Here is a 25,378-nt window from a genome sequence, read left to right as displayed (position 1 = left end):
GGGATCCAATGGACTCTGTATATACTATACCAAAGCAAGGTATAGTGTACACAGAGCCAGCTTCCTACACTCATAATTCCAGAGTTGATACATTTATAATTCTCAATGCTAACTACCTTGAGTAGTAATTACACAAACTACTAATATAATAGTTATATCTCATTCATCTGAAACTGCTTAAAGCATCTGCAAAACCAACATGTCTGGGTTGTATTAGGTGTATATATTCACTTTTGTGTGCTATGTCTAGATACAATAACAGGAAATAAGAGGCATCTAATGCTGGCTTCATGACATGTTGCATGAAGCACATAAAAAATGTAGGACTACAAGTTTGCATAGCGCGTGGGGCACAGAATGATATTATCAATTGTGCTCCCCAAAACGTGGGGTCTCCTGTCACAGAATTTAAACCCAAATTTTATGTTCAGAAATGGTTTGAAAAAGGGAGGAGAGTGCTGATGAAAGAACCTGCATGGCTCGGAGACAAATCGCTTATGATTCCACTTATAAGTGTATTGGGACATTCTGTTATTGAAAAAATATCCCACATTGTAAATGTACTTTAATGTCAATAACTTATATATTAAACCTCAAAGGATGTATGACTTTACAACGCATACTTTTACCACGCATACCTTTATAACGCGGTTTTTACATCGCATACCATTACAACGCATAGCGCTTTTGGGTGTTGGATAGTGAATAGTTTAATTTACTATTCCAACTCCAGTCCCCGTGGACACTAGGGAAGGTTATTGGATAGTAAATTAACCTATTCCCTATCCTAGAGCGCCCCCCAGCGCAATGCGTTGTAATGGTTTGCGTTGTAATGACCGCGTTGTAATGGTAGTGCGTTGTAAAAGTTTCGTTGTAAAGGTTGTTTACCACCTCAAATAAACGTGTATCTATTGGTTGCATTAAATAACGTTCTAAGCTGTAACTGGTCAGTGAAATACCAAACATACTAAAAATTGGTATGTTTTGCTCTTTCTAGCCACACCTCTGACTCCGCCCACTGACCCAATCCTCTAGTTATTCCCGCCTCCTGATGCTCTGCTCACAGTTCTCCTACTTTGTTTTCCCCACTTCGACCACTGGTATGATGTGACTTGTCCACCAGGTTTGATATGCACACAGCTTATTTATTTGTACAGTTTCATACAGCGAGAACATGATAGTAAGATGTTACAATGCCTAAAATAGGAACAATAATTATAAAGTGGGGGGAATAAAAGAGTAAATGAAGACACTATCACAGAAGTCCAAAAGTTAACAGTCAGAGGATTATAATTGCTTGATTCCAAGCAGAGCCAAAGCTTGGCTCAAGAGAGAAATCAATACACAGCTAAAGAAGTGTGAGGAGGGAAGGGGCCAGGGGCTGGAGGCAAAATGGAGAGGAGTCAGTATGGTACAGGTACGTTCAGTACAATCTGATAAAAGAGGAAACAAAGAGGGAAGTAAAATTCCAGAGAATGCCATAAGTGTACTGGGAGCTGAAGGAAAGAGGAGATATAGGCTGAAGCAGAAATAAGCAAAGGAGTAGGAGTGAAGACTCCAGGCATCAAGAAATTAGTGAAACGGAGACTGTAAGAGTTAAGCCACGACTTGTAAATGACTAGGAAAAAGAAGAGACTTCAGTTTATTTTTAAACGTAGCTGCACAGGACAGGAAATTCGTCTCTTAAGATCTGGGGCCCTCATTTATGGGGTTCTGGCATAGGGCGGATCAGCAAGTCACCTTGCTGCAATGCCCTATATCAAAGTGAAAGGGTAGCAATGCACCATATTTATCCAATACAATGCATTCCTGTCCTTTCCCACCGATGCTGGTGCTGTTTAGGGAGCCTAGCACCAATGGAGCCCCCCTTGCACCATTGGGTACCTGTGATGTTGGTAGGATTGTTTTCTGCAGGAAGGGGCGACTTCCTGCACAAAAACAATTCTGGGAGGCTTTTTCCTACTTTACGTGTCCTGCTGAAAAAATGAAGAAAAATACATGTATTTCTCCATGTTACGCCTCACCTCGGGAGGCATAAGATCTTGGGGCATCCCATGGGTTTGTAAATCTGTGAAAGCGTCAAAATCCATGGGTGTTGTATGGGAACACCCACCGCAATGCCCATGGAATGCCTTCCGAGCGCAGAGTAAGGCAACGCAGCGATTTGGGCTGCCCTGTCTTACTCAATATCTATGAGGCCATTCAAAGCCATGCAAGGTAGATTGATTTTTTCTCATTCTTATATCTTTCCCTGCTGATGTATTTGCCACTAAAAGCAGGTCTTCTAACTTTTGAGGGTAAAGGTTTGGGAATGACAGAGAATATGCTCATAGCATCGGACATCAGGGTGTACAATCAGGGTGGGAGGCTCAGTAACACCACAATGCCTTCCACAAAGCAAAGATCAGTGACGGCTCCTCCATAGAGCATGGGGGTGTCGCCCCACTGCTTTCTTGTGGGAAGGCAGAAACATAAAATGGTAAAAGTACCATTTTATGTTTCTACTTCTAGCACTGCAAGAAAGTAGAAGTGCCTGGAGTGCCTGGTATGAGGGCGGGCAGGTGGGCGGTCTGGCTCAAGGACAGGGGTAGTGGCTTGCCCTATGTTGTGGGTACTGACTGTTTGGTTGGCCCCAGGGCCAAATAAAGCAGTTGTGCACACTCCCCCTTTTTCTCTATGTAGGCTGCTGCATGCAGCTCATATAGAGCAAATGGCCCGGTTGGGGCGCTCTCCATTGCAGCGTTGTGATTGGCTTGGGTAGAGGAGGGAGGCTGCTGGCTCAGGGCTGGCTGCTTCCTGTTTCTGCAGCAGGAACATGCAGGACCCGGCTCAGCTGCACCATTAGACCATGACCGGCGGCCAGGAGTGTGGGCCAAGGGACTAGGGTTTATTTTCTTAGCTTACACTCTGGGAAATGCAAACAGTTTACTACTCAGCCATTTACATAATGATTCATGACAAAAAAACTTTGGCTAAATTTAGCAGATTATCGGAATGCCTGTGCCTGGCATAGGGTTTGGTGTTGCGTGGATTCCAGCAGCATACAAAAGTTACTATCACATAAAGACAAATGGGAGTTCAAATGAACCTTTTGTGATGACTTTCAAACACATACTTGAAGCAGCAAACACCACAGACTTTACCAGCTTGAGCGCTGCGTTGGCTTCTCGGTGAGTTGTTGCACCTGTTCTGCACACAGAAGGAAGACACTGGACCCAGAGTTCCTTCATCAAAGCTGCACAAGGGAAGGAGCCTGGGATAGGCTCTGCACAGAGGAGCCCAGGTGAGACAGACTTGTGTCCTCTCCTAAACGAGGCAGACTTAGAACAGTGTGGATACTTCCACCTATTGCACCACAGAACACCGACAAGTAACCCGGCCGGGGCACAGTCCACAGCCACACACGTATTTGCAGAAAAGCGGAGGCGGCTCTGTAAACGGCTGTAAGGTGCGTTTTACATATTTTTATCTTTTTATTCCCCCCTCCCTCCCGCGAGCATGCCGGCCGCAGCTGGTAAATGGGCTATAAAGTCTGGGTTTTCACAGTCTTGGTCCGTTTAAATTACAAACAGGGCGGTTAGTTTGTTTCAGTGGGTTGCATGTATACTGTAATATATCTTTTGTGGACTTTTGATGATGCCAAATGGAAGGAACTGCCCAGAAGTAAGCAGTTTTTTTGTGCCAGTCAGCATTTTCACGTTCGCGCTGAAAACTCAAAAGAGCAGAAGTCACCATTAAAGCAGTAAACGTGCAGCATCTTCTGTTTGTGTTTCCTCGCCTCGGAATATTTTATGGTGGAGATGATCCGAGCAGGCTTGGAGGGAGATGCGAGGGCAGAGCCCTCAGAAAGCACCTAATTGGTATGCTAGCCCACACAAAGCTATCTGTTTGCTTTCAACAGAGCTGGCAGGGGCAGAATGTATTTTTTAGGAGAAATAACATCTGCCTGTGAGTGAGAGATGTGTACCTTAGAACTGAACAGCAGACATTAGCCTAAATTTTAATTTTAATTTAATTTAATTTAATTTTAATATTTCACATTATGCAAAACCAATAACAGATGAGGGCTATAATATTTAAGCAGGCACCCGAGAGACAGAAGCGTTATCGAAAGAATACAGTGTCATGGAAACCTTTGGAAAACATCCAGCTGTTGTGAATAGCAGTCATTCTTTCAGCAGGGCTGGAGCAGGGCGTTTTTGACATAGATAAATATGAGCTTGTTAATAATGATGTAAGTCAATTTACTAGTTTTTGTCACAAGGGGCCACGTTCGCTCCTATCAGCCGTTCTTCAATGCATTTTTATGTGGTATAACATGCATCAGCAGCACATTATGTTGTATGTGTCTACATTAGCCTATGCGAGAGAGTTAGTAGAAACCAGTAATTTAATAATTGGAACTCCAGAGATCGTGAACACATTGTGCGGGCATGGGTTGAAGAGTAATGGCCAGGAAGGCACGGATAGTGGCTTTAAGATGTAATAAGTATCGCTGATTATAAGATTTCACCCTGAGATAAGGCCCCGGTTCACTTTATGTTTCAGGCTTTTATCAAATGTCCGCTTATCCCTTCCATAGGGTTTGGTGCTAATTAGACTCTTGGGTAGAAAAGCCAAATATGCAGAAAATAGCCAGGTCCTCATTGATTCATGACAATAATACAGACCTTGACGATCACGATTCAAACTGCGCCTAGATTTCTACTGCATGTGGATTAACCCTTCAAGTATCATGAATACTTAAGAGGGTATTGAGCATTAAGATGAGGGGGTGCATTTCAGTGGAAGAGTCTAGTAATTACATTGGTTTCAGTGTTCACAACATCTGGTACATAAATACAACCGTCACATAACGAGTTACTTGGTCTGGGAAAGCTAAAATCGTCAGAGGTACTCAGAAATGCATTGTATCTCGAAGTCTGTTTTGAAGCTCTGTAGTTATACTGAATAAGCAGATGCCTGTGTTATATGACGTCTCTTCATAAATGTAATAACTGTGCTTTATTAACCTTCCTGCTTTCTCAAATTTGCTTGAAAAGGCACCATTTTTCCACTCTTTTTTCAAAATTTTCTCGGGGGGAGACACCCCCTGAACTCCCCGTAGGTTGTTGTAGCTCGCTCGCTGCGTTCGAGCACTGCGGGGCAGTATAACAATCATTTTACGCCTCACCAATTTCAAATGTAACCAGCCACCACTGGCAAAGATCTACTATACTCTGTGTATGATGTACTCGCAATTAAAACATTTAAGTAAATATTGTATTACTGTATGCTGCCTAAAATCGTCAGCTGAGATTTTATAAAATTTGGTAAGAACTTTCTTACGGTGTTCCACGTTGCAAATTGAGAAACGTTCACAGTTTAGGTGATGACAAAAAAACAAAAGTAAGCCGTATCTGGATACATAGGCAATGGGAAATCAGAGCTATGATTGTTTGGTGCTTTTCATGATGGTCCTGGAAATATATTGACCATAGTCAATGAAATATATTCAAAGTATATACCAACGTACATTTTCCTATTTTGTCAGTTAACTATAAACAAAACATCGTTATTACTGATGTGACAGTCAAATGTGAATACCTGAGCAAAGTAGCTTAATGTACATTCTTAATTTAAATTGTAGTGTGAATGTAATAGTAATGTTGCATATACTGTACCTTCAGGGAGGGCTGTGTCCTGAACAGGGTATTTTTCAATCTGTTTGTTACAAGACAAAATATGTTTCGTTTGTTATTTGTGGTGTATTTTCACTACGAAACAAATTAGAAAGAACATTTGGTTTAAAATCTACAAACAAAAGAAATAGAGCTGACACTCTAGAAATTCCTCTTTAAACCACAGAATGGCAGCATACATCTATATTAGGCAATGTTTCCTAGTCACTGTACTGCTAAGAAACATTCAAAGATTCTTTGTCTATTAATAATCGACTGAGTTTGCACTTACTGGAATAGAGGGGCTTCTCTACAATGTCGACAAACACTCTGAAGCTCTGAAGTGTCTTAGGTGTTGTTTGTTTTGATTACTACATTATGTGCTATGCAAAACTCCCACAAATAAATACAAAATATAACCGAGTATGAATCCATCCATCAATACATTTAGTATGAATGCACCGAAGCAGTATTAATCATAATCAATTGCTAAGGCGGGTTTTAATTGTTTCCTCTTTTCACTTAGCTGTTATGCTTAGGGACCATTTCACAAATATTGTCTTTTTCACAGAGTGTAAACGGTGTGTTGTGGACATTGACAGCCCTGTAACACAAACGGCCCCCAAGGGCCCAAAATCGGCCCCCACCCTAGCGGACAACCGGGGAAACTCCCGGTGCCCACTATGGCCAGTCTGGCCCTGGATGTCATGCCAGCGTGGCTCGGGGAACATCCCTTCTGTGCTATTGAGCGCAGAAACACCAAAGCGGTTAAATGAGTTAAATGCACAGCGTGGCGTCTAAGAACAAACATAATATACGATCGTGCAGATAGTGCACTGTATTCTCCTTAATGCTTACAATCTTTGGCAAGTTCTCAGCACAGATATAACTCTATGCTCTCCTCCTGTTTGGATGCAGTTGAAAGTAAGAGCGGACTGAACAAGCATTTGCAATGCAATAGGTCTTGCATTTGCCAGAATTTTAGCTATTTGCATTATAAATGACAATGCCTTTTATTTATATGTTTTGAACACCTGCAAGCGGTGCATAAACACGCACCTTGACTTATATTCCTTGCTTATGAGAAGTAAGGCCGGCAGTAAAAGAGGCGCAGTTACTGCCAGCCTTGCATTTCGGAAGTAAGGGCTACAAATACAAACTCTTGAAGAGAACACTGTGTTAAGGAAGAGATGTGATCAGTAAATGTGATAACATGGAAGGGGTCGCACTGCTGTATTTGAAGCTGCATGTATGCAGAGTCAAGGTGGGTCAGTATGAGAGCTGATGGGGCAGTTTAAGCAGAAGTGGCAGGAAGCAGAGTGGGAGAGTGTGTGAGGACAAGGGAAAGGAAGCAGATGGGGAGTCTATGAGCAGAGAGGGCAGGAAACATAGAGGCAATGTATGAGAAGAATCAGCCGGGAGAAGAAGAGCAGTGAGTGAGCAAAGGAGGCAATGTATGAGCAAAATCTTCAGGGAGTCGAGACAGCGATGTGTGACCAAAAAGGCCAGTGTGTTAGCGGATGAAGAGGGGAGTGGATAGGGCAGCGTGTACAGAGGAAATCCCTGTGTAAGCAGAAGGAGCAGGGACCATATGTGCCAGCATGTGAGCAAAGGAGCAGAGTATGAGCAGAAGTGGCATGGATGAAGAGGACGCATTGTATGAGCATATGGGCCACTGTGTGAGCAGGTGATAGTCTGTAATTTGAAGGGTAAAGAAGCAGAGGGCAATATGTGTACATGAGACAAGCATAGGACTCAAGAATCAGAGTGAGTAGGCTGTGAGCAGAAGTGGCAGACAGCAAATGGGGGGAAATAAGTGAGCATATGGGGAATGTGTGGCAGGGTACAGCGTGTCCCCAGAAGTAGCAAAGAGCAGAAAACAGAGTGTGAGCAAAAGAGGAACGAAGTAGAGAGGGCAGGGTGTGATTATAGAGGGCAGGATTTGATAATAGACGGCAGGACGAGAGTAAATGAGGCAGTTGGAGTTGAACTGGGCAGTGTTTGAGCAGAAGAGATAAAAAGCAGATAGGGTGGTGTAGGAGGAAAGATTTCCCGATTATGTATTTATAAATGTTTACTGCATGTTAAAATAACTTGCTAATCTTAAAATGGACTAATTTGAATACGTTTCACAAGTGGGTATGCTCACCGCACTCTATCACACCTGTAATTCTGTTGCATTATGATTTTGAAAATTGACCCATCTGACCCAAGATATACCAATATTTTATGAACCTGGCTCCCTTGCACCAGTGCTGCTGTGAACCGCAATGGTGGATGAGTGATTCTGGAGCCAGTGACAAGACAAACGTCACTAACCCAGAGGCGCACTATCACACCCCAGCCCTTTCCCCAATGAGAGATCAGCTACCTGCCCAGGCAACCTTTCAACAGTGGCCCCTTAAACATCTTAGTGAGATCATGAATGATTTCATGGTTTTGTTATGGAAGTAAGAATATGCTTATTAAACAAGACCTCCAAAATAAAGACAATGTTTATGTGAGTAAGATCAACATTGTTAATAGATCACAGAAACAAATGACTAAATGGATTAATTTTGAAAGTGTAAGTAAAAACTGTGGATTTCACACAGTTTCCCGGAAAAAGCACTTTAGAAATGTATGCAGAAACTGCCCAAATATGAAAAAAGAGCACCAATTGTTTTATATCAGAGGTCAATAGATCAAGGTTTGTTTTATCCATTGGGTTCTGGAACATATAATTCTGCATTTCTAATAGGGAAAAAAATCATACGCAAAATGTAAATAAAACAAGCATTGGCATAGCCAATAGGTCTCGCAGTTGGGACCTTATAAGAGTTTAGCCATGCAACAGTTGGTGTTGTTGCACCAAGGATATTCTGCTGCATAACTAAATACTTATAGGGTCCAAAAAGCGAAACCTATTGGCTATGCCAATGCTTGTTTGTATTTTGTTGCTGTTTTGTTTAAGATGCCAGATCTACAATAGCTGGACATGGTTTTGTTAATAGTTCTTTGCATTAAATGTACTTGTTTCCATTGCTCTGAATGTTGTTTCCATTCTGGTTGTAGGAAGCAGTCATTTCCTGGGGTGTGGGGGATGCCTAGCTGTGCGCATGGGCCGAACTTTGCAAATGAGAAAAAGCCTGGTGCAGGTGCAATTTACAAGTGTGGAGTGAGTGAGCCCCAGGCAGCATGACTCACTCACACATGAGTTCATGCACTGCACCTGCATACTCAGCATGGTTTAAGGAAACTCGACCCACTTCCTCCCAGACATCGAACACATATTTACCAAGAATCTCTGAGAAGAGCCTGCCTGCTGCACTGACGGCTGGTGGTGTGTGTGCCTGGTGAAAGCGTGCACTGACGGCTGATGGTATGTGTGCCTGGTGAAAGCGTGCACTGACGGCTGATGGTGTGTGTGCCGGGTGAAAGCGTGCACTGGCGGCTGGTGGTGTGTGTGTCCGGTGGAAGCGTGCGCTGGTGGTGTGTGTGCCTGGTGGAAGCGTGCACTGACGGCTAGTGGTGTGTGTGCCTGGTGGAAGCATGCACCGACGGCTGGTGGTGTGTGTGTGCCTGGTGAAAGCGTGCACTGACGGCTGGTGGTGTGTGTGCTTGGTGGAAGCATGCACTGAGAGCTGGTGGTGTGTGTGCCTGGTGGAAGCGTGCACTGACGGCTAGTAGTGTGTGTGCCTCATGAAAGCGTGCACTGATGGCTGGTGGTGCGTGTGCCCAGTGAAAGCGTACACCGACGGCTGGTGGTGTGTGTGTGCCTGGTGAGAGCGTGCACTGACGGCTGGTGGTGTGTCTGCCTTGTGGAAGCGTGCACTGACGGTTGGTGGTGTGTGTGCCTGGTGAAGTGCGCACTGACGGCTGGTGGTATGTGTGCCTGGTGGAAGCGTGCACCGACAGCTGGTGTGTGTGCCTGGTAAAAGCGTGCACTGACGGCTGGTGGTGCGTGTGCACAGTGAAAGCGCGCACTGACGGATGGTGGTGTGTGTGTTCCTGGTGAAAGTGTGCACTGACTGCTGGTGGTGTGTGTGCCTGGAGCATTCACAGTGATAGAAGACACAAATGAAACTGATGAAGAGAAGGGAGAGTGCGAGCAGAGGAGCATGATTCACAGCTAGAAGACACAAATGAAGCTGATCAGGAGGTAGGGGGAAAAGGGATGGGGGTAGTGCAAGCAGAGGATCCTGATTACAGCAATAAAAACACAGATGGCAGCTGTGCACGTGCACGAGTTTGTGAATGCAAGCTGTAGGCCACCAAAAGCCTCTGGGGGCACTTTTAAAAGCCACTTACTAAATGTCTCAAAGAGATAGCGCATGCGATGTCTCAGGCGAGACCAAAAAACGGAAGTGTTAGCTGCTCTCACTTAACACTGTCCAACTTGAGCTCTCTCTATTATGTTTTAATAAATATCAGGTTGTGTTTGTTTTTTTATTCTAAAGGAGTAAAAGTGCCAGAGATAAAAAGAAGAAAGTAATATGAGACCCAACATAGAACAACCTCAAAAACGTATCTGTCAGTTGAGCAAAGTTTATCTTCTCATTGTCCCTTGCATTCTGCTACCAGTTCTATTCCTGTTTTTTTTATTATAAACACGGCGCTATAGTTACCCAAATGCAAAAATATGCAAAAAAACTAGTATTGAATTCCGCATCAGTTTTCTTGTATTTTTGGATAAAATGTGGAACACAGTCAACTTGCAATAATAGACACGTCCCACCTATATATGTTTAAAACTTGGCATCTACTGTAAGCTACCTTGCACAAAACATGTTAATGTATTTGTATTACTTGAAGGTAACAATATGTTCCCCTTTCTATAAAGTGGCACTTGTGGGCTATAAGTTTTACACAAATGGCATTCAAATGTCATATAAGCACACTGAACACGTGTTGAAATAAAGGCTGACGCAAAACTTAGCAGCTACGTTGATGCCGCTGTCAGCAGACGACCTGAGCTTTTGAAGTACAATTTTTGGGTGGCTCGGAGGAGGACTATTATAAGTAACTTCTATTAAGTGTGTTCACCAAGCACCTCCGTAACTCCAATGAGACTTTTGGAGAAAAGAACTGAGGGATGCAAGAGAGTAGTTGGCAGCAGTGTCAGCGACCAAGTATTCCTAGCCAGGCTGTAACCTTCCCATTAGCCACATTCCTTGGGAACAGCATAAACCACAGCTCTACCCAGAACAAAGCAGCAAAAGTGTGAAAAGCATGTCATGTGGAATGTATGAATACACTCCAGAGAGGCCGTCTAAGTACTACCCCATTATTGCTGCATTTCTAGTTAAGTCATTTGCTCTTGTCTTCCCTGAAATTGCCCATTTAGTTTATGGTGAGTTTCCAAAACTCCAGATAGACATTCTGAGTGTGGGGGGAGCAGGTGCTAGGTGGTGGGGTTTGTGTACTCTGTAAGCACTTACCCAATAGCACGTTCTGCCCCTAGGGCTGGTCCCCGGAGTATAACCATGATGCTTGAACGGCTGCCATGGTCTTGCCTCAACTACTACTTGTGCTGTCACTAGCATGTGTGGCATCTGACCTCAAACTCCTTTTCGTTGAAATAGAGAAGAGACAACAACATTGTGCCTCAAACACAGCTACATCAGCCATATTAGAAATAAATAAACTAAAGTAAACAAATAGAAAACAAGCAGCATAGTCAGTGACAGCAAAGCATGTGCCACGGTCATGCGATCAGCTGCTAACAATACATGCACTAGAAATTTTACAGGCTTTGATGTCACTGACTAATGCTGCTTGTTTAAAAAGTATGACCTGCTGAGCTTTCCATGAGCCTAAGTTACATTACACATTCATATGTTTTGTACACACAGGGAGATTAATCGTCAGCTGTGCTAAAGACATTTAAGTAATGTCCTGAACTGCCGATTAATCTCCACAGAAAAATGAAACTGTAATTGGGTAATGTAACTGGCGCACATGGAAAGCACTTCGAAAATTAAACAAAAAGCATGCACAGTGAGCTTCTGCTAATGTGAGGTTGAGGGGAACAAAGAAAGACTCCAACATGGATCCCCAAAGTGAGAGGACTTAGCGCAGCAGTTAGAGCTGCAGACTTTGGAGCTGGGGATCTGTGTTTGAGCCTCTGCATTGGTTCAACACCCTGTGAATAATTGTAGCGAAATACTGGGGCCCACAAGGGGACAGGATTAATTTGGTGAAAAGGCAAATGGGAAGTAAACAGAGCACTTGAGCAGAGGCAGGCCTACAAAAACAATCCCAATCTCCCTTAAAAAAAGCCCAAGCCCTCTGATCTACTCGCGACCCTCAGCGATATTTGCATCGTGCCTGCGACCCTCTCGGATCATGACGCGGTGGAGCTGTTGCTCAAGATCCCCAAGCCCACTCGCCCCCACGGGTCATGGCGGCTGTGTGAAACCCTCCTGCAGCGACCGGACGTCACTAAGCAGCTTCATAAGTGTATCACTGAGTACTTAGCTATTAATGATAATTCGGAGACATCGGTGTCGGCCCTGTGGGGAGCCCTGAAGTCGGTGGCCCAAGGTGAACTTATCGCGATAGCCGCGGCAGAGGCCAAGGTCCGTAAAGCGATGAGGGATGACCTCACCGCTCAGGTCTCTGAGCTGGAGAGGGTTTATATCCGCACCTGCGCTCCACGGGTCTGGAGACAATTGAAGGCTGCCAGGACCCAGTTAGCCAGCCTAGACACTGACAGGGCGGATTTTGCTGCTCTTCGTCTCCGTCATACATATTACGTTGGGGGTAACAAAACTGGCCGCTTACTTGCTAGCGCCCTGAAAGCTAAAACCCAGCGTTCGAAGATCTCCGGCCTTACCGATGACTCGGGCGCGGTCCTAACTGAGGAGACTCATGTTGAAGAGGCGTTCCGGACCTTTTATGCCTCCTTATACAGAGCCGACATGGTATCACCCGCAGACGTCGCTGCTTATTTGGATTCGGCGGAGATCACCGCGCTGTCTCAGGCCAACGCGGACGCTCTAGACGCCCCCATCCACCTGGATGAGGTGCTGGCCGCTATATCCCGCCTTCGCCCGCTCAAATCCCCAGGGCCGGACGGCTTCTCGGCCAGTTTTTACAAAACCTTCAGTCAGCTGCTAGCTCCTGTTCTCACCCGTCTCTTCAACTCTTTTGAGGGCCCAAGCTTCCTCCCCCCGGACATGCTGGCGGACGAAATAGTTGTGCTACCTAAACCGGGTAAGAAACCTACGCACTGCTCTGCGTTTCGCCCTATCTCTTTACTCAACTTAGACCTGAAACTCTTTACCGGTATCTTGGCTGCGCGTCTTGGTCCATGTCTGCCTGGGATCTTAGCGCCTGACCAGTCGGGCTTTGTTCCTAATCGCCAATGCAGCGATAACACCAAGCGGATACTTCATTTGGTTGACAAAGCCCACTTCCAGGACTTGGATTCTGTGCTGTTGGCCATCGACGCTGAAAAGGTGTTTGACCGTGTCGACTGGACCTACTTACAGCGAGTCTTGACGCGCTTTCGGCTGGGAGACCGCTTTCAGTCCTGGATCGCAAGCTGTTACCACCGTCCCCAAGCTCGGGTCCGTTTGGGTGGCTTCCGATCGAGCCCTTTTGAGATCCAGCGCGGTACTCGGCAGGGGTGCCCCCTCTCGCCCCTCCTGTTTGCCTTGTACGTAGAGCCCCTCGCGCAAAAGATCCGGGATAACCCTGATATCTATGGCATCACCTTCGGCCGGGAACCTCACACGGTTGGCCTTTACTCCGACGACATAATAGCCGCTCTCGACCGTCCAGACTGCTCTGTACCCGCCTTCTTGGGGGAGCTGGAATCTTTTGAAGCTGTCTCAGGCTTCAAAATCAACAGGGGGAAATCCCTGATATTGCCCCTGGGCAAAAATGCCCACCCTTGCATGAATACACCCGTATACGGAGGCGGCTTACAATTGACCACACAACTCCCATACCTGGGTGTTCCTCTCACTTCCTCAACGGAGTCGACGATGGCTCTCAACTATAAAACCCTCACCTCCCAAATCCGGACCGATCTTACACGATGGTCCAAGCAACCCCTCTCCCTGCTGGGGCGTGTCGCAGTGGTGAAGATGTTGGTTCTACCAAAAATCTTATACCTTTTTCAGACCCTCCCGGTCCTGCCCCCGACTGGCGTCCTTGCAGACCTACAAGCCGCTCTCCACCATTTCATCTGGGAGGGGAAGCAGTCGCGCTTACACAAACGGTTAGCATACCGAAGCATAGATGAGGGGGGTCTTGGAGTCCCCAACCTTTTGGAATATTTCCAGGCCTCCCAACTCCGCTACTTGGTGGAATGGTGTAGGCCGGAATCCGAGAAACGGTGGCTATTTCAGGACAGGGCGATGGCCCAGACATCCCTTTGGAAAGTTTGCTTCCTCCTCAGGCAACATCGACCGCGATACCTCTTGAGATCACCCATCACTCGCACCATCATGCGGGTTTGGGATGCGGTCGCTGTTAAAAGAGGTTTGACAACTTTCCCCTTCCCACTCACCCCCATCCTGGACAACCCGGAGTTCCCGCCGGGCAATGATTCTCACGCTTTCTCGCAATGGTGCAGTACCAGCTGCCGTTCCGCAGGCCACCTTTTTGATTTGCGGGGCTTTCTCCCCCTCTCAGATATCACGCAGGGCTATGACATAGCAGATCCTCACCTTTTCCAATACTTCTAACTTCGGCATTGGGTCACAAGCCCGGTCTTCGCCCCTCTAGTTGGTCGACAGATGATGGTCTTTGAGAAATGGCTGGTGACAAAAGACTCGGATAGACATCTTATTTCGGACATCTACAAAATGCTCACGCCCCCAATCACACCGGGCAAAACACCAGGCCAGAAGCGTTGGGAAGCGGAACTTGGCAGGGCTCTGACACCCAGGGAATGGAGCTACATATACTATAGGGCCTCACACACCACGCGCAACACTTCAGGCAGGGAAACGGCGGTGAAGCTGGCCATGTACTGGCATCTCACTCTGGCCCGGCTCCATAAGGGAAACCCAACCCGTAGCGCATTGTGCTGGAGGGAATGTGGGGAACGGGGCACCTTGACCCATCTCCTCTGGGACTGCTGTGAAGTTCAGGGCCTACACCATCCTGGGCCTAACTAACGCACTCACTTTTCCCCTGAAATCTACCCTTGGTCGCCAAATGGGGATCGCCATGCAGGCGGCTACGCAACATGTCCTGTCACTCTGGGGCTAGACCACCAGGCCTACTCACACGGGATGGCTACATAAACTCTGGTTTACCTTGGGGATGGAACACATTCAGGCTACACTTACGCACACCACAGCTGCATTTCAGAAGGTCTGGCTACCGCTGCTATCCCTCTTGTCCAAAGAGTTTAATGAGATCACATGCCCCAGATACCTTCGCATACTGCGACTTACTGAAGCTACCCATGACCCTCCGTGATCTCATGTATCATTGCAGTACTCACTACCTGACTGTTTCTGAGATTGTTTCCCATGTACGGCACACTGGTTGGGGCGGGAGGGGGTGGTCTGGGGTGGGGTGGGTTCCTGGTTTCTGTTTTTACAGTTCTGCTGTCTTACAACACCTACCATTTGCTGCCTTGGCATTACACCTCTGATCTGTCATATGTACTTCGCCTATTGCTCGATTTACAGAGAAGACGTGTCTGTCTGTCTCGCTCGCTTTATATGCCTATTGCCTTTCCATTGTACTGTGATGCCTGTTTTTGCTCTTAAAATCAATAAAACACATTTGAAATTAAAAAAAGCCCAAGCCAAATTAATATCCTACTAAAAAAACCCTAACTGCTTTAGGACATTGAAAAGTGCGAAAAGCTTAAAATAAATACAAGCAATGAGCTAAAAGCAAGGAGCGAGAGGCAGGCAGTAACACAACTGTGGCATAAAGATGCACTGGGAGGAAGAATGCTATGTTTAAATGTAAGCAGCTAGGATGCTAAAGTTGAATACAAACAGTAACATAGCAGGAAAACAAGAAAAAAGAGCCCCCCAAACAACAGATAACGAATCATAGCTGAATGAGACAATACTAAGTCCCTGCTCTGTGAGAGGAACAGAAGAGAGAAAGTAGGGACAAAGAGGGAAGAGTGACCACTTGCAAGCAAGGATGTTTAAAGGACACTAACATAGACAAATGAAAGCAAGTGCAAGAAAGAGGATTGACTAGAAGCCCACAGACTGATTACAACAGGTCTCGAAGAGACAGTGCATGCACTGTCTAGCTCGACCTAAAAAGGGAGCATCAACTCAAGAAGCATCTTCCCAATAACGCTCAGGAGAAAGATAGTACTTCCAGTGGATCAGAAATTGTGAGACTACATCTAAACGTCAGAAAGTAACAAATTTCTTAAACCTCATATTCTGGTTGCACTTGTACAATAAGTACCTGAGGTTCAGATGGAAGCCGCTAACAAAGTTCAAGAATATTTGGCTTCAATTGGTATGAATGTAAGAACATATAGTTGGATGGCTTGTGTTGTGTTGACGCACTCTTTGACTAAACAAGGTCGCAAAGTAATTCGTAAGGGTGCTTAGGCAAGATCGGAGAGCAGCCACACCAATGCACTCGAAGATCAGGACAAATTCCAAATATTAGGATAAACCTCTTGTAAGCACCCCGAAATACAACAATTAGCTTTCAATAGTGAGCACTATTTTCTAATAGGCACAACTCTTAAGTGAAATGTGTATTAAAATTGATTTTTTTAACCAATGTTATGCATTGACCTTACCACGCTAAATACTTAATACAGGGATGAAAGTGGCTATTTGGCACTGATGCACATACTTATACAAATACGTTTTTTACATGGTACTAATCTATTCTAAAATCTCTCACTGCATATTTTGAGTTCGATGTTAAAAGGGAGCTCTTGCTACTGAGTGGCTCAGCACTCAATTAACATACCAACAAAATTCAGTTTTTTTTTAATTGCTACGATCTGGCCTTACAACATCTAGCCCTAATACCGGAATACAAATGGCTAATTTGTCCTCACAAGCTCCTTAATGTTATTCTGCTACTTATCTTATCTCTGCTGAGTGTGAGCATTAGGACTCTCTAGGGAAATAGATCTCTGTGCCCCTCTACATATATTGATTAGTATTCCTCTGAAAACTAGAGCTATACTTGAACAACTAAATACTGATACAGGCAGTATACCTTCTCTTTTATTATGTTTTGTTTGGGGTAAAACCCCACAAAACATACACCAGAATATACAGTATACAATAAAACAATAAAACAATCACTTAGGGGAATATTTACAATGAAATGCACAGTATGGCGCTGCAAGCAATTTAGAAATGTAGCTGTGCCAAGCTGCTTCATTTAAAAAACACCGGGATGCGCCGTATTAACAAGAATACGATGCAATTCTGTGCTCTCCCCTGTGCCAGCCCTAAAAAAGCTGCCACCGACAGTACAGGCAGCCTATTACCATGGTGCAAGGGTGCCTGTGTTGCAGGGATGATCGATCAATCATTAATGGCGGTTTTCTCCTTCTATGTGTGTTGCAAAAATCATCTAAGTCTTCTATAGTATCTCCACATGCAAGAGCAGAAAGCTTAGACCTCAGATGGTTGCTTCCATCTAAATAGGAATTGATCCATCTGAACACCCACCCTGAACTTGATATATAAAGTTCTAGCTTGGTAAGGGGTAGTAGCATCCATGTAGGGTTCAAGATGGGGCAACAATATTCCTACAATATTGATAGTTTGTACAGAGCTAAAATAACGCCTTCATGGCTGCTCTTGAACCACCGTTTATAGTTGAGGGGTTGCTCCATATTGAGTACATACCTATTGCTTATAATATACTTTTTATATGTAACAACCATGTGATGGAATAGGAATTTTTCATGCCTAAGATCTAATTTGGAACTCTTCTCTATGAGTCCAATTAAGGAGCTATCTGAAGTCTGAAGTGGTATTAAGGCTGTTTGGGGTAGGCTAAACAGTGACCAAAGAAATGTGTTTTCTTTAAGGACCAGTTCCTTCATTTTCACAAGTTTCCAGATTTCAGCTCGATTCAGGGCTGCAGTCGGGAATTTGGCTCGATATATCTTAATGGCCAATGATACATGTCTAGTAGAGTTATTTTGTACCTTTTTATAACTGCAGGGACACTGTGGAGCAAGATGGTACTATTTCTGTGTGATATTAAGACCAGGATAAGGATTTATCTAGTCTAATACCTACATAATTGAAGTTATCCACCTTCTAGAATATGGATCCTTTCGTGCTGAAACTACCTCTAAATGATTTGTGAGGGTTGAAGATCATGTACATTATTTTCAAAGTATTCACTTCTAAACCCTTTTATCACAAAAATCCATAATTTTATGTAGAAGATTTTGTAATCCCATAGGTGTGAGGGAAATTAGTAAGGTGTCATTTGCAAACAAAATGGCTGGTACAGGAGTTCTATTGAGTCTGGGGAATCATGGATACAATTGTTCAATAAGCTTATTACATCATTTATGTAAAGAGAAAATAAGGATGTGGCCAAGACGCAACTCTGACGTGCTGCTCTCTCAATCTTTATACGGTCAGATAGGTCGCCTCGAGATCCCCAACTATTTGGGCATAGTTTACCTCATGCAATCTTATCAATGATGTTTAACAGTTCAGGACTCATACCCATTTGTCCTAAGGTAAACCACAATTGATCTCTCAGGACTAAATCAAAATCCATTTTACTGGCAATCTTTTGTTAGCTACAGGTATTTTCAACAGATTAGGATAAACCAGAATATCTGATCTTCGGTGCTAACTCTTGGTCGACAGCCTGCTTGTAAGGGAGATATGACATTAGCATCAGTTTTCCGATATTGCAATCTGTCCAAAACTTGTTGGCAAAACACCTTCTGAAGTATAACTTTCAAACTAATTGGGCTCTAGTTCCCAGGGTTACTTCTATCCCCCATTTTTAAAATCTAGATGACTTCCGCTCCTCGCCAAGAATCAGGATTGCTGTTAGGAATAAGTAATCAGGATAAGCCTTTATCGTGTAGTCAGCTTGATGTGAAGCCAGAGCGGGGAAATACTTTATTAACATCCCCTAGCTTAGAAGACATCCTTGATGGTGAAGCTTTTTAGACGGTCCCTACCAGCCTTAAGGGACGTCCTCCACGTAAGCCAGTGCTTGGCTTACTGACTACGTGGTGACCACGTGCCCCTCCTTGTTCTTGGCGTTTCTGGCGTCTCTCGCCCGTGTTCCTGCTTGGCTTCTTCCTTCCAGTTGGAGCTTCTTGCTTATTGCCTACCTTTTCCTGAGTGAGTGCTGCTTCGACATTCTCTGAGTCGGACCGCATTTCTAATTTGTTCGTGCAAATCCCTGCTGTTCTGCTCCTCTCCCCCTTGGGAGCCGGATGGCGCTGCTCTGTCCCCACACCTGTGAGCTTACTGCTGTTCCGCTCCTCTCCCCCTTTGGGAGCCGGACGGTGCTGCTCTGTTCCCGCATCTGTGAGCTCGTCGCTGTTCCGCTCCTCTCCCCCTTTTGAGCCGGGAGGGCGCTGCTCTAGTTCCTGCCTCTCGAAACAATGCTTGTCCCGCTTCTTGACACATTTTAGATTCGGACAGCACTGTCATCCCTGGGCCTTTCACTAGTTTATTTCCTCTGCTCTTTTACCAATCCCAGAACCCGAAGTCCTGTTCCTTTGTGTACCTTTTGCCCCGACTCTCTTTTAGAGGGAGTGGTTGTTCCGCCTCTATCTAGTTATTGGGGCCGGACGACACACCTCCTGAGTAAGTTTCTGCTCCCCTTCTTAGTACACAGGGGCCGGCCAGAGCTTCTCAGACCTCTTTCTTTTTATTTCCTTTCTTTCCACCTTCTTTCTGTCCCTTCTCCTGTGTGGGTTCTCTCCAGTAGATCTTCTTCCACTTGTACCCTATCCACCCCTGCGCTTTAAGAATACGTTGGATTACCATTGGCGAAGATTCTTTTGGGGTTCCTGTTTAAAGGACCTAACACCTTATCCTTGGGGTAAGTGGAGCACAGAAGCTGAGTACACTATAGGGTTACGAGTCATTGTCTATTTGATCGTGTTTGTTCATTGTATCAGTGCTTTAAATGGGCCGGCACTCACCGGTACTGAGTACCGGCACTTCTTCATTTTCTCCCCTTGAGTACCGCTCTTTTTTCTAGAAGAAAGAGAGTACCGGTACTCATGGGGATCTGACTTCCTGTGGAACCTTGGCTTAATGTAAGATTCCCGACAAATGCTTCCACCATAGTCAATTTTATTTGAGAGTTTATAAATTTAAGGAGCCCAAACAGTTATCTCAGAACGATAAAGGTTGAAGCGCTCACTATGAAAGGGACCACCAGAGGGGCACGTACACGCTTTCCCAGAGTGTGAGGGCCCGGGTGGAAATGGAAAAGGAGCACTAGGCACTACAATTCCCAGCAGGCAGTGGGGATCTTTGGGAGACACATCGGAAGAAGCCGCCTCCCTATTTAAGCACTTCCTCCTCCTGTAATGTGTCCCCGAACCGGGCCAGCCCACGTTGTGGGGTCCCTAGGGGATGTTCAGTATCCCCACCCCTGTGCGTGCCTAAGGTAGGCCGGCCCAGCGTCCGCGCCGACGGCACGCACCTTGTTTAATAAATAGCCGGGGTACTGGGCGTGACCAGAGTTGTAACTGGCCACCAGTGAAGCTTGCGTGTCGAAGTGGAAGTTATTCCTAGGCCCTCAAACCCCGACACTACATTGGCGACGAGGTGGTCTCGCCACCCCATCGCGTGTTGTGGCACCATCGAGCTCTTGCCCAAGGAGCGGACTGCCGTGGCCCCGGCGGCCTCCCTCCCCACTGGTGCCTGGTCCAGCTCCCGTCGAGCCGCATCGCCGAGCGTGGCCTCAGCTGCCCCTCGCGCCCGAGCGCGCTCCGCCTGGACCCACCGCCCACCTCCCTCATCGTCCCAGGCGTGCTGGTGCGCTCTCCCGACCGCGGCCCGCCTCTCCTGACCTGCGGTGGTGCCGCGCTCTCCTCAGGTGAGCGTGCGTGTGGGCCCGACGCTCCGGCTGCCTCCCCCGCCTGGCCATGCTCTCCGCAGTCTCTCCCGGCCCAGCGACTGCCTCCTGTCCGGCCGGCTGCCCCCCTCTGTGTAGGCGGCACATGTGTGAGCGGCGCAGCGGGCTACGCTGCATACGCCTGGGCGCACCATTCTTCACGCATCTCGCGTGCAACGCTGCGGACTCCGGACCCCTTCCATTTCTCACGCATCTCGCGTGAGACGCCGTATGTTCGTTTTGGCCTCTGCTCGCTTCTCCTGCTCGCCCCAAGGGCTTCTGGCTTCCTGTCCAGCCCAGCCAGCCTTCTGACAGAGCCTCAAAGATTGGTGTCTCTCTCCTGGAGAGTAGAAGTTTGGCCCCTGCCGCCTGCTCCCGTCATCAGCAGCCATGACCGCCGTGCCCCCCCTGGAACCATTCACCTTCACCGGCCCACCGCCGTCGCAAGCTGCACGGTGGAAGAAGTGGATAGAGCACCTGGAGAACTATTTCGAGGCGGCAGAAATCGCAGCCCCGCGGTGGCGCGCCATGCTGTTGCATCTCGGAGGGGAAGCTATCCACGACATTGCAAAGGACGTCAGAGAGGGGGGCCCATCCAGGTACTACGCCACGATGCGCGTTGCCATCACCGCGTATTTCGAACCCTTCGCCAGCGCCGACTACGGGAGGTTCTTGCTCCGCCAAGCCCACCAACTCCCGGAGGAGTCCGTTGACGTCTTCTACGCAAGACTGAAGAAGTTGGCCAGCATGTGCACTCTCCCGTCAGAGAGGGGGGCACACCCAGGAACTACGCCATGATGCGTGTTGGTATCACAGCGTATTTCGAACCCTTTGCCAGCGCCGACTACGAGAGGTTCTTGCTCCGCCAAGCCCGCCAACTCCCGGAGGAGTCCGTTGACGTCTTCTACACAAGACTGAAGAAGTTGGCCAGCATGTGCACTCTCCCGGATGCAGACGACGAGATCCGCGCCCAGTTCATCCAAGGGTGCGTGTCATCTAAACTGGGAGAAAGGGTGTTGGAAGCGGACAATATTCCCATGCGGGATATTCTTGCACTCGGACGATCCAAGGAGTTATCCAAGGCCAGGGCCGCGCACATGGAGCCTAAGCCAGCGGTCGCAATCAAATCAGAGCCGGTGTGTGCCCTCCAGACCGACGCCCAGGACACCCGCCCAAAGCAGCCCCAGCGAGGAAACCCGAGACCGGCCCAGTCCTCACGCGGCCGCGCCTGTGCGTGGTGCGGAGGCGCGGCGCCCCACAACGGGGCTTGCCCAGCACAGGGCAAGATCTGCAGCACATGAGGTAAAGCCAACCATTTTGCAAGTGTGGGTCGGTCAGCGCCAAAGAAGAAACAAAATGGTCCGCCCAGGAGAGTAAGAACTTTAGATCCACTTCCCAACAGCCACACCAGCAGTGACATGGACGACGACGAAGCTGACACTGCCTCCGCCCATGTCATGCGAATGCTGAATACCCTAGCGGCAACACCGTCAGTGGCACCCATGTGCACCGTCAATGTGCAGGACCAAGCGGTAGCAGCCTTGATCGACACCGGCGCGACAATCATTCTGATGGCAGCGAGTGTATACCAGACACTGGAGAATGCCCCAGCACTTCATCCCACCAGGGTGCAAGTATACGCCTGCTGCACCAGACGCCCACTCCCCCTGTGCGGGATGTTCCGGACAGACCTGTCCCATGACTCCACCTGCCTGCAAACCAAAGTCTATGTGTCACAGGAAGGTTCCAGTTTCTTGCTGGGGTGCAGAACGGCACAAGATCTGGGATTGATCCACTTTGCACTCACCGTCCAAGCCCACAGCCTCGACCATCTAGTACAAGAACACACATCGCTATTCGAAGGAATCGGCTGTTTGAAGGGTCCTGCCATTCACCTCCACATAGACAAATCGGTCGCCCCAGTGGCCCTCCGGCACCGACGTATCGCATTCCACCTACGTCCCAAAGTGGAAGCAGAGCTGCGATTGCTCGAACAGGCTAGCATCATCGAAAGGGTAAGCGGCCTCACCCCATGGGTATCGCCCATCGTGGTGGCGAAGAAACCAAAGCAGCCAGACGCCGTGCGATTTTCATGGACATGCGCATCCCCAACCTTGCTATCAAGCGCGAACGCCACCTGACGCCAACGATAGATGACATAATTGGGGAGTTGTCTGGTTCGAAATGGTTCTCGAAGACGGACCTGCGGTCAGGGTACCACCAAATCCCTCTTCACCCAGATTCATGCCCGATTACCACCTTCTCCACTCACGCCGGACTCTGGCGCTACACCCGGCTCAACTTTGGGAAATCGAGTGCAGCGGAGGTATTTCAAAACATTATCCAGAACGTCCTGCAAGGGCTAAACGGTGTCCTTAACGTCAGTGATGACATCCTGGTTCATGCACCAACTCTGGACGAACACATCCGATGCCTCCAGGCAGTGTTTACCCGACTTCAAGAGCGAGGCCCATCCCTTCAATGGGAAAAGTGTGACTTTCTGCGCAAGGACATTAGCTTTTTTGGCTATCGGTTCTCTGACCAGGGAATAGGTCCGGACCCGGAAAAGGTCAAGGACATCCACGAGGCTCCCGCCCCGACATCGGTGACAGCAGTCTGCAGCTTTTTCGGGATGGTCACCTACTGCGGGCGATTCATCAAGGACCTATCCGACCTCACCGGCCCCCTTCGCGACCTCACAAAATCCACCGCCACCTGGGAGTGGGGCCAAGAACAACAGGAATCATTCCGAAGAACCAAGGCAGCGCTCTCGGCTGACACTACCCTGGCCTACTTCAACTGCCGAAATGAGGCACAACTCGTGGTGGACGCCAGCCCGACAGGCCTGGGAGCAGTGTTGACCCAGCAACAAGCATGCGGAGAGAGGGCCCCAGTCGAATATGCAAGCAGAACCCTTACGCCAACAGAACAGCGATACTCGCAGATTGAAAGGGAAGCCATCGCCATCCTGTGGGGGTGTCGGCACTTCCACATCTACTTATATGGACACCCCTTCGTGGTAATCACAGATCACAAACCCCTAGTCCCGCTGTTCTAGGCAAGATCGGAGAGCAGCCACACCAATGCACTCGAAGATCAGGACAAATCCCAAATATTAGGATAAACCTCTTGTAAGCACCCCGAAATACAACAATTAGCTTTCAATAGTGAGCACTATTTTCTAATAGGCACAACTCTTAAGTGAAATGTGTATTAAAATTGATTTTTTAACCAATATTATGCATTGACCTTACCACGCTAAATACTTAATACAGGGATGAAAGTGGCTATTTGGCACTGATGCACATACTTATACAAATACGTTTTTTACATGGTACTGATCTATTCTAAAATCTCTCACTGCATATTTTGAGTTCGATGTTAAAAGGGAGCTCTTGCTACTGAGTGGACTCAGCACTCAATTAACATGCCAACAAAATTCTGTTTTTTTTTTTAATTGCTACGATCTGGCCTTACAACATCTAGCCCTAATACCGGAATACAAATGGCTAATTTGTCCTCACAAGCTCCTTAATGTTATTCTGCTACTTATCTTATCTCTGCTGAGTGTGAGCATTAGGACTCTCTAGGGAAATCGATCTCTGTGCCCCTCTACATATATTGATTAGTATTCCTCTGAAAACTAGAGCTATACTTGAACAACTAAATACTGATACAGGCAGTATACCTTCTCTTTTATTATGTTTTGTTTGGGGTAAAACCCCACAAAACATACACCAGAATATACAGTATACAATAAAACAATCACTTAGGGGAATATTTACAATGAAATGCACAGTATGGCGCTGCAAGCAATTTAGAAATGTAGCTGTGCCAAGCTGCTTCATTTAAAAAACACCGGGATGCGCCGTATTAACAAGAATACGATGCAATTCTGTGCTCTCCCCTGTGCCAGCCCTAAAAAAGCTGCCACCGCCAGTACAGGCAGCCTATTACCATGGTGCAAGGGTGCCTGTGTTGCAGGGATGATCAATCATTAATGGCGGTTTTCTCCTTCTATGTGTGTTGCAAAAATCATCTAAGTCTTCTATAGTATCTCCACATGCAAGAGCAGAAAGCTTAGACCTCAGATGGTTGCTTCCATCTAAATAGGAATTGATCCATCTGAACACCCACCCTGAACTTGATATATAAAGTTCGAGCTTGGTAAGGGGTAGTAGCATCCATGTAGGGTTCAAGACGGGGCAACAATATTCCTACAATATTGATAGTTTGTACAGAGCTAAAATAACGCCTTTATGGCTGCTCTTGAACCGCCGTTTATAGTTGAGGGGTTGCTCCATATTGAGTACATACCTATTGCTTATAATATACTTTTTATATGTAACAACCATGTGATGGAATAGGAATTTTTCATGCCTAAGATCTAATTTGGAACTCTTCTCTATGAGTCCAATTAAGGAGCTATCTGAAGTCTGAAGTGGTCTTAAGGCTGTTTGGGGTAGGCTAAACAGTGACCAAAGAAATGTGTTTTCTTTAAGGACCAGTTCCTTCATTTCGCAGGTTTCCAGATTTCAGCTCGATTCAGGGCTGCAGTTGGGAATTTGGCTCGATATATCTTAATGGCCAATGATACATGTCTAGTAGAGTTATTTTGTACCTTTTTATAACTGCAGGGACACTGTGGAGCAAGATGGTACTATTTCTGTGTGATATTAAGACCAGGATAAGGATTTATCTAG

General features: G+C 46.7%; 1 protein-coding gene across 1 annotated transcript in view; it reads right to left on the bottom strand.

The window, feature by feature from the left end:
• EDARADD (EDAR associated via death domain) overlaps positions 1-25,378 on the bottom strand; it is a 404,069-nt gene that overhangs the window by 162,801 nt on the left and 215,890 nt on the right. The window contains exon 3 of the mRNA XM_078646952.1: positions 5,664-5,703. Within this exon, the coding sequence (XP_078503078.1) occupies positions 5,664-5,703 (40 nt within the window). The remainder of the gene's footprint in view (positions 1-5,663; positions 5,704-25,378) is intronic.

This window comes from Lissotriton helveticus, chromosome 6 (genome assembly GCF_964261635.1).
Source record: "Lissotriton helveticus chromosome 6, aLisHel1.1, whole genome shotgun sequence".
Lineage (NCBI taxonomy): Eukaryota > Metazoa > Chordata > Amphibia > Caudata > Salamandridae > Lissotriton > Lissotriton helveticus.
The sequence above is the reverse complement of the archived record's forward strand: the minus strand, read 5'-3'. Positions and strand labels throughout refer to the sequence as shown.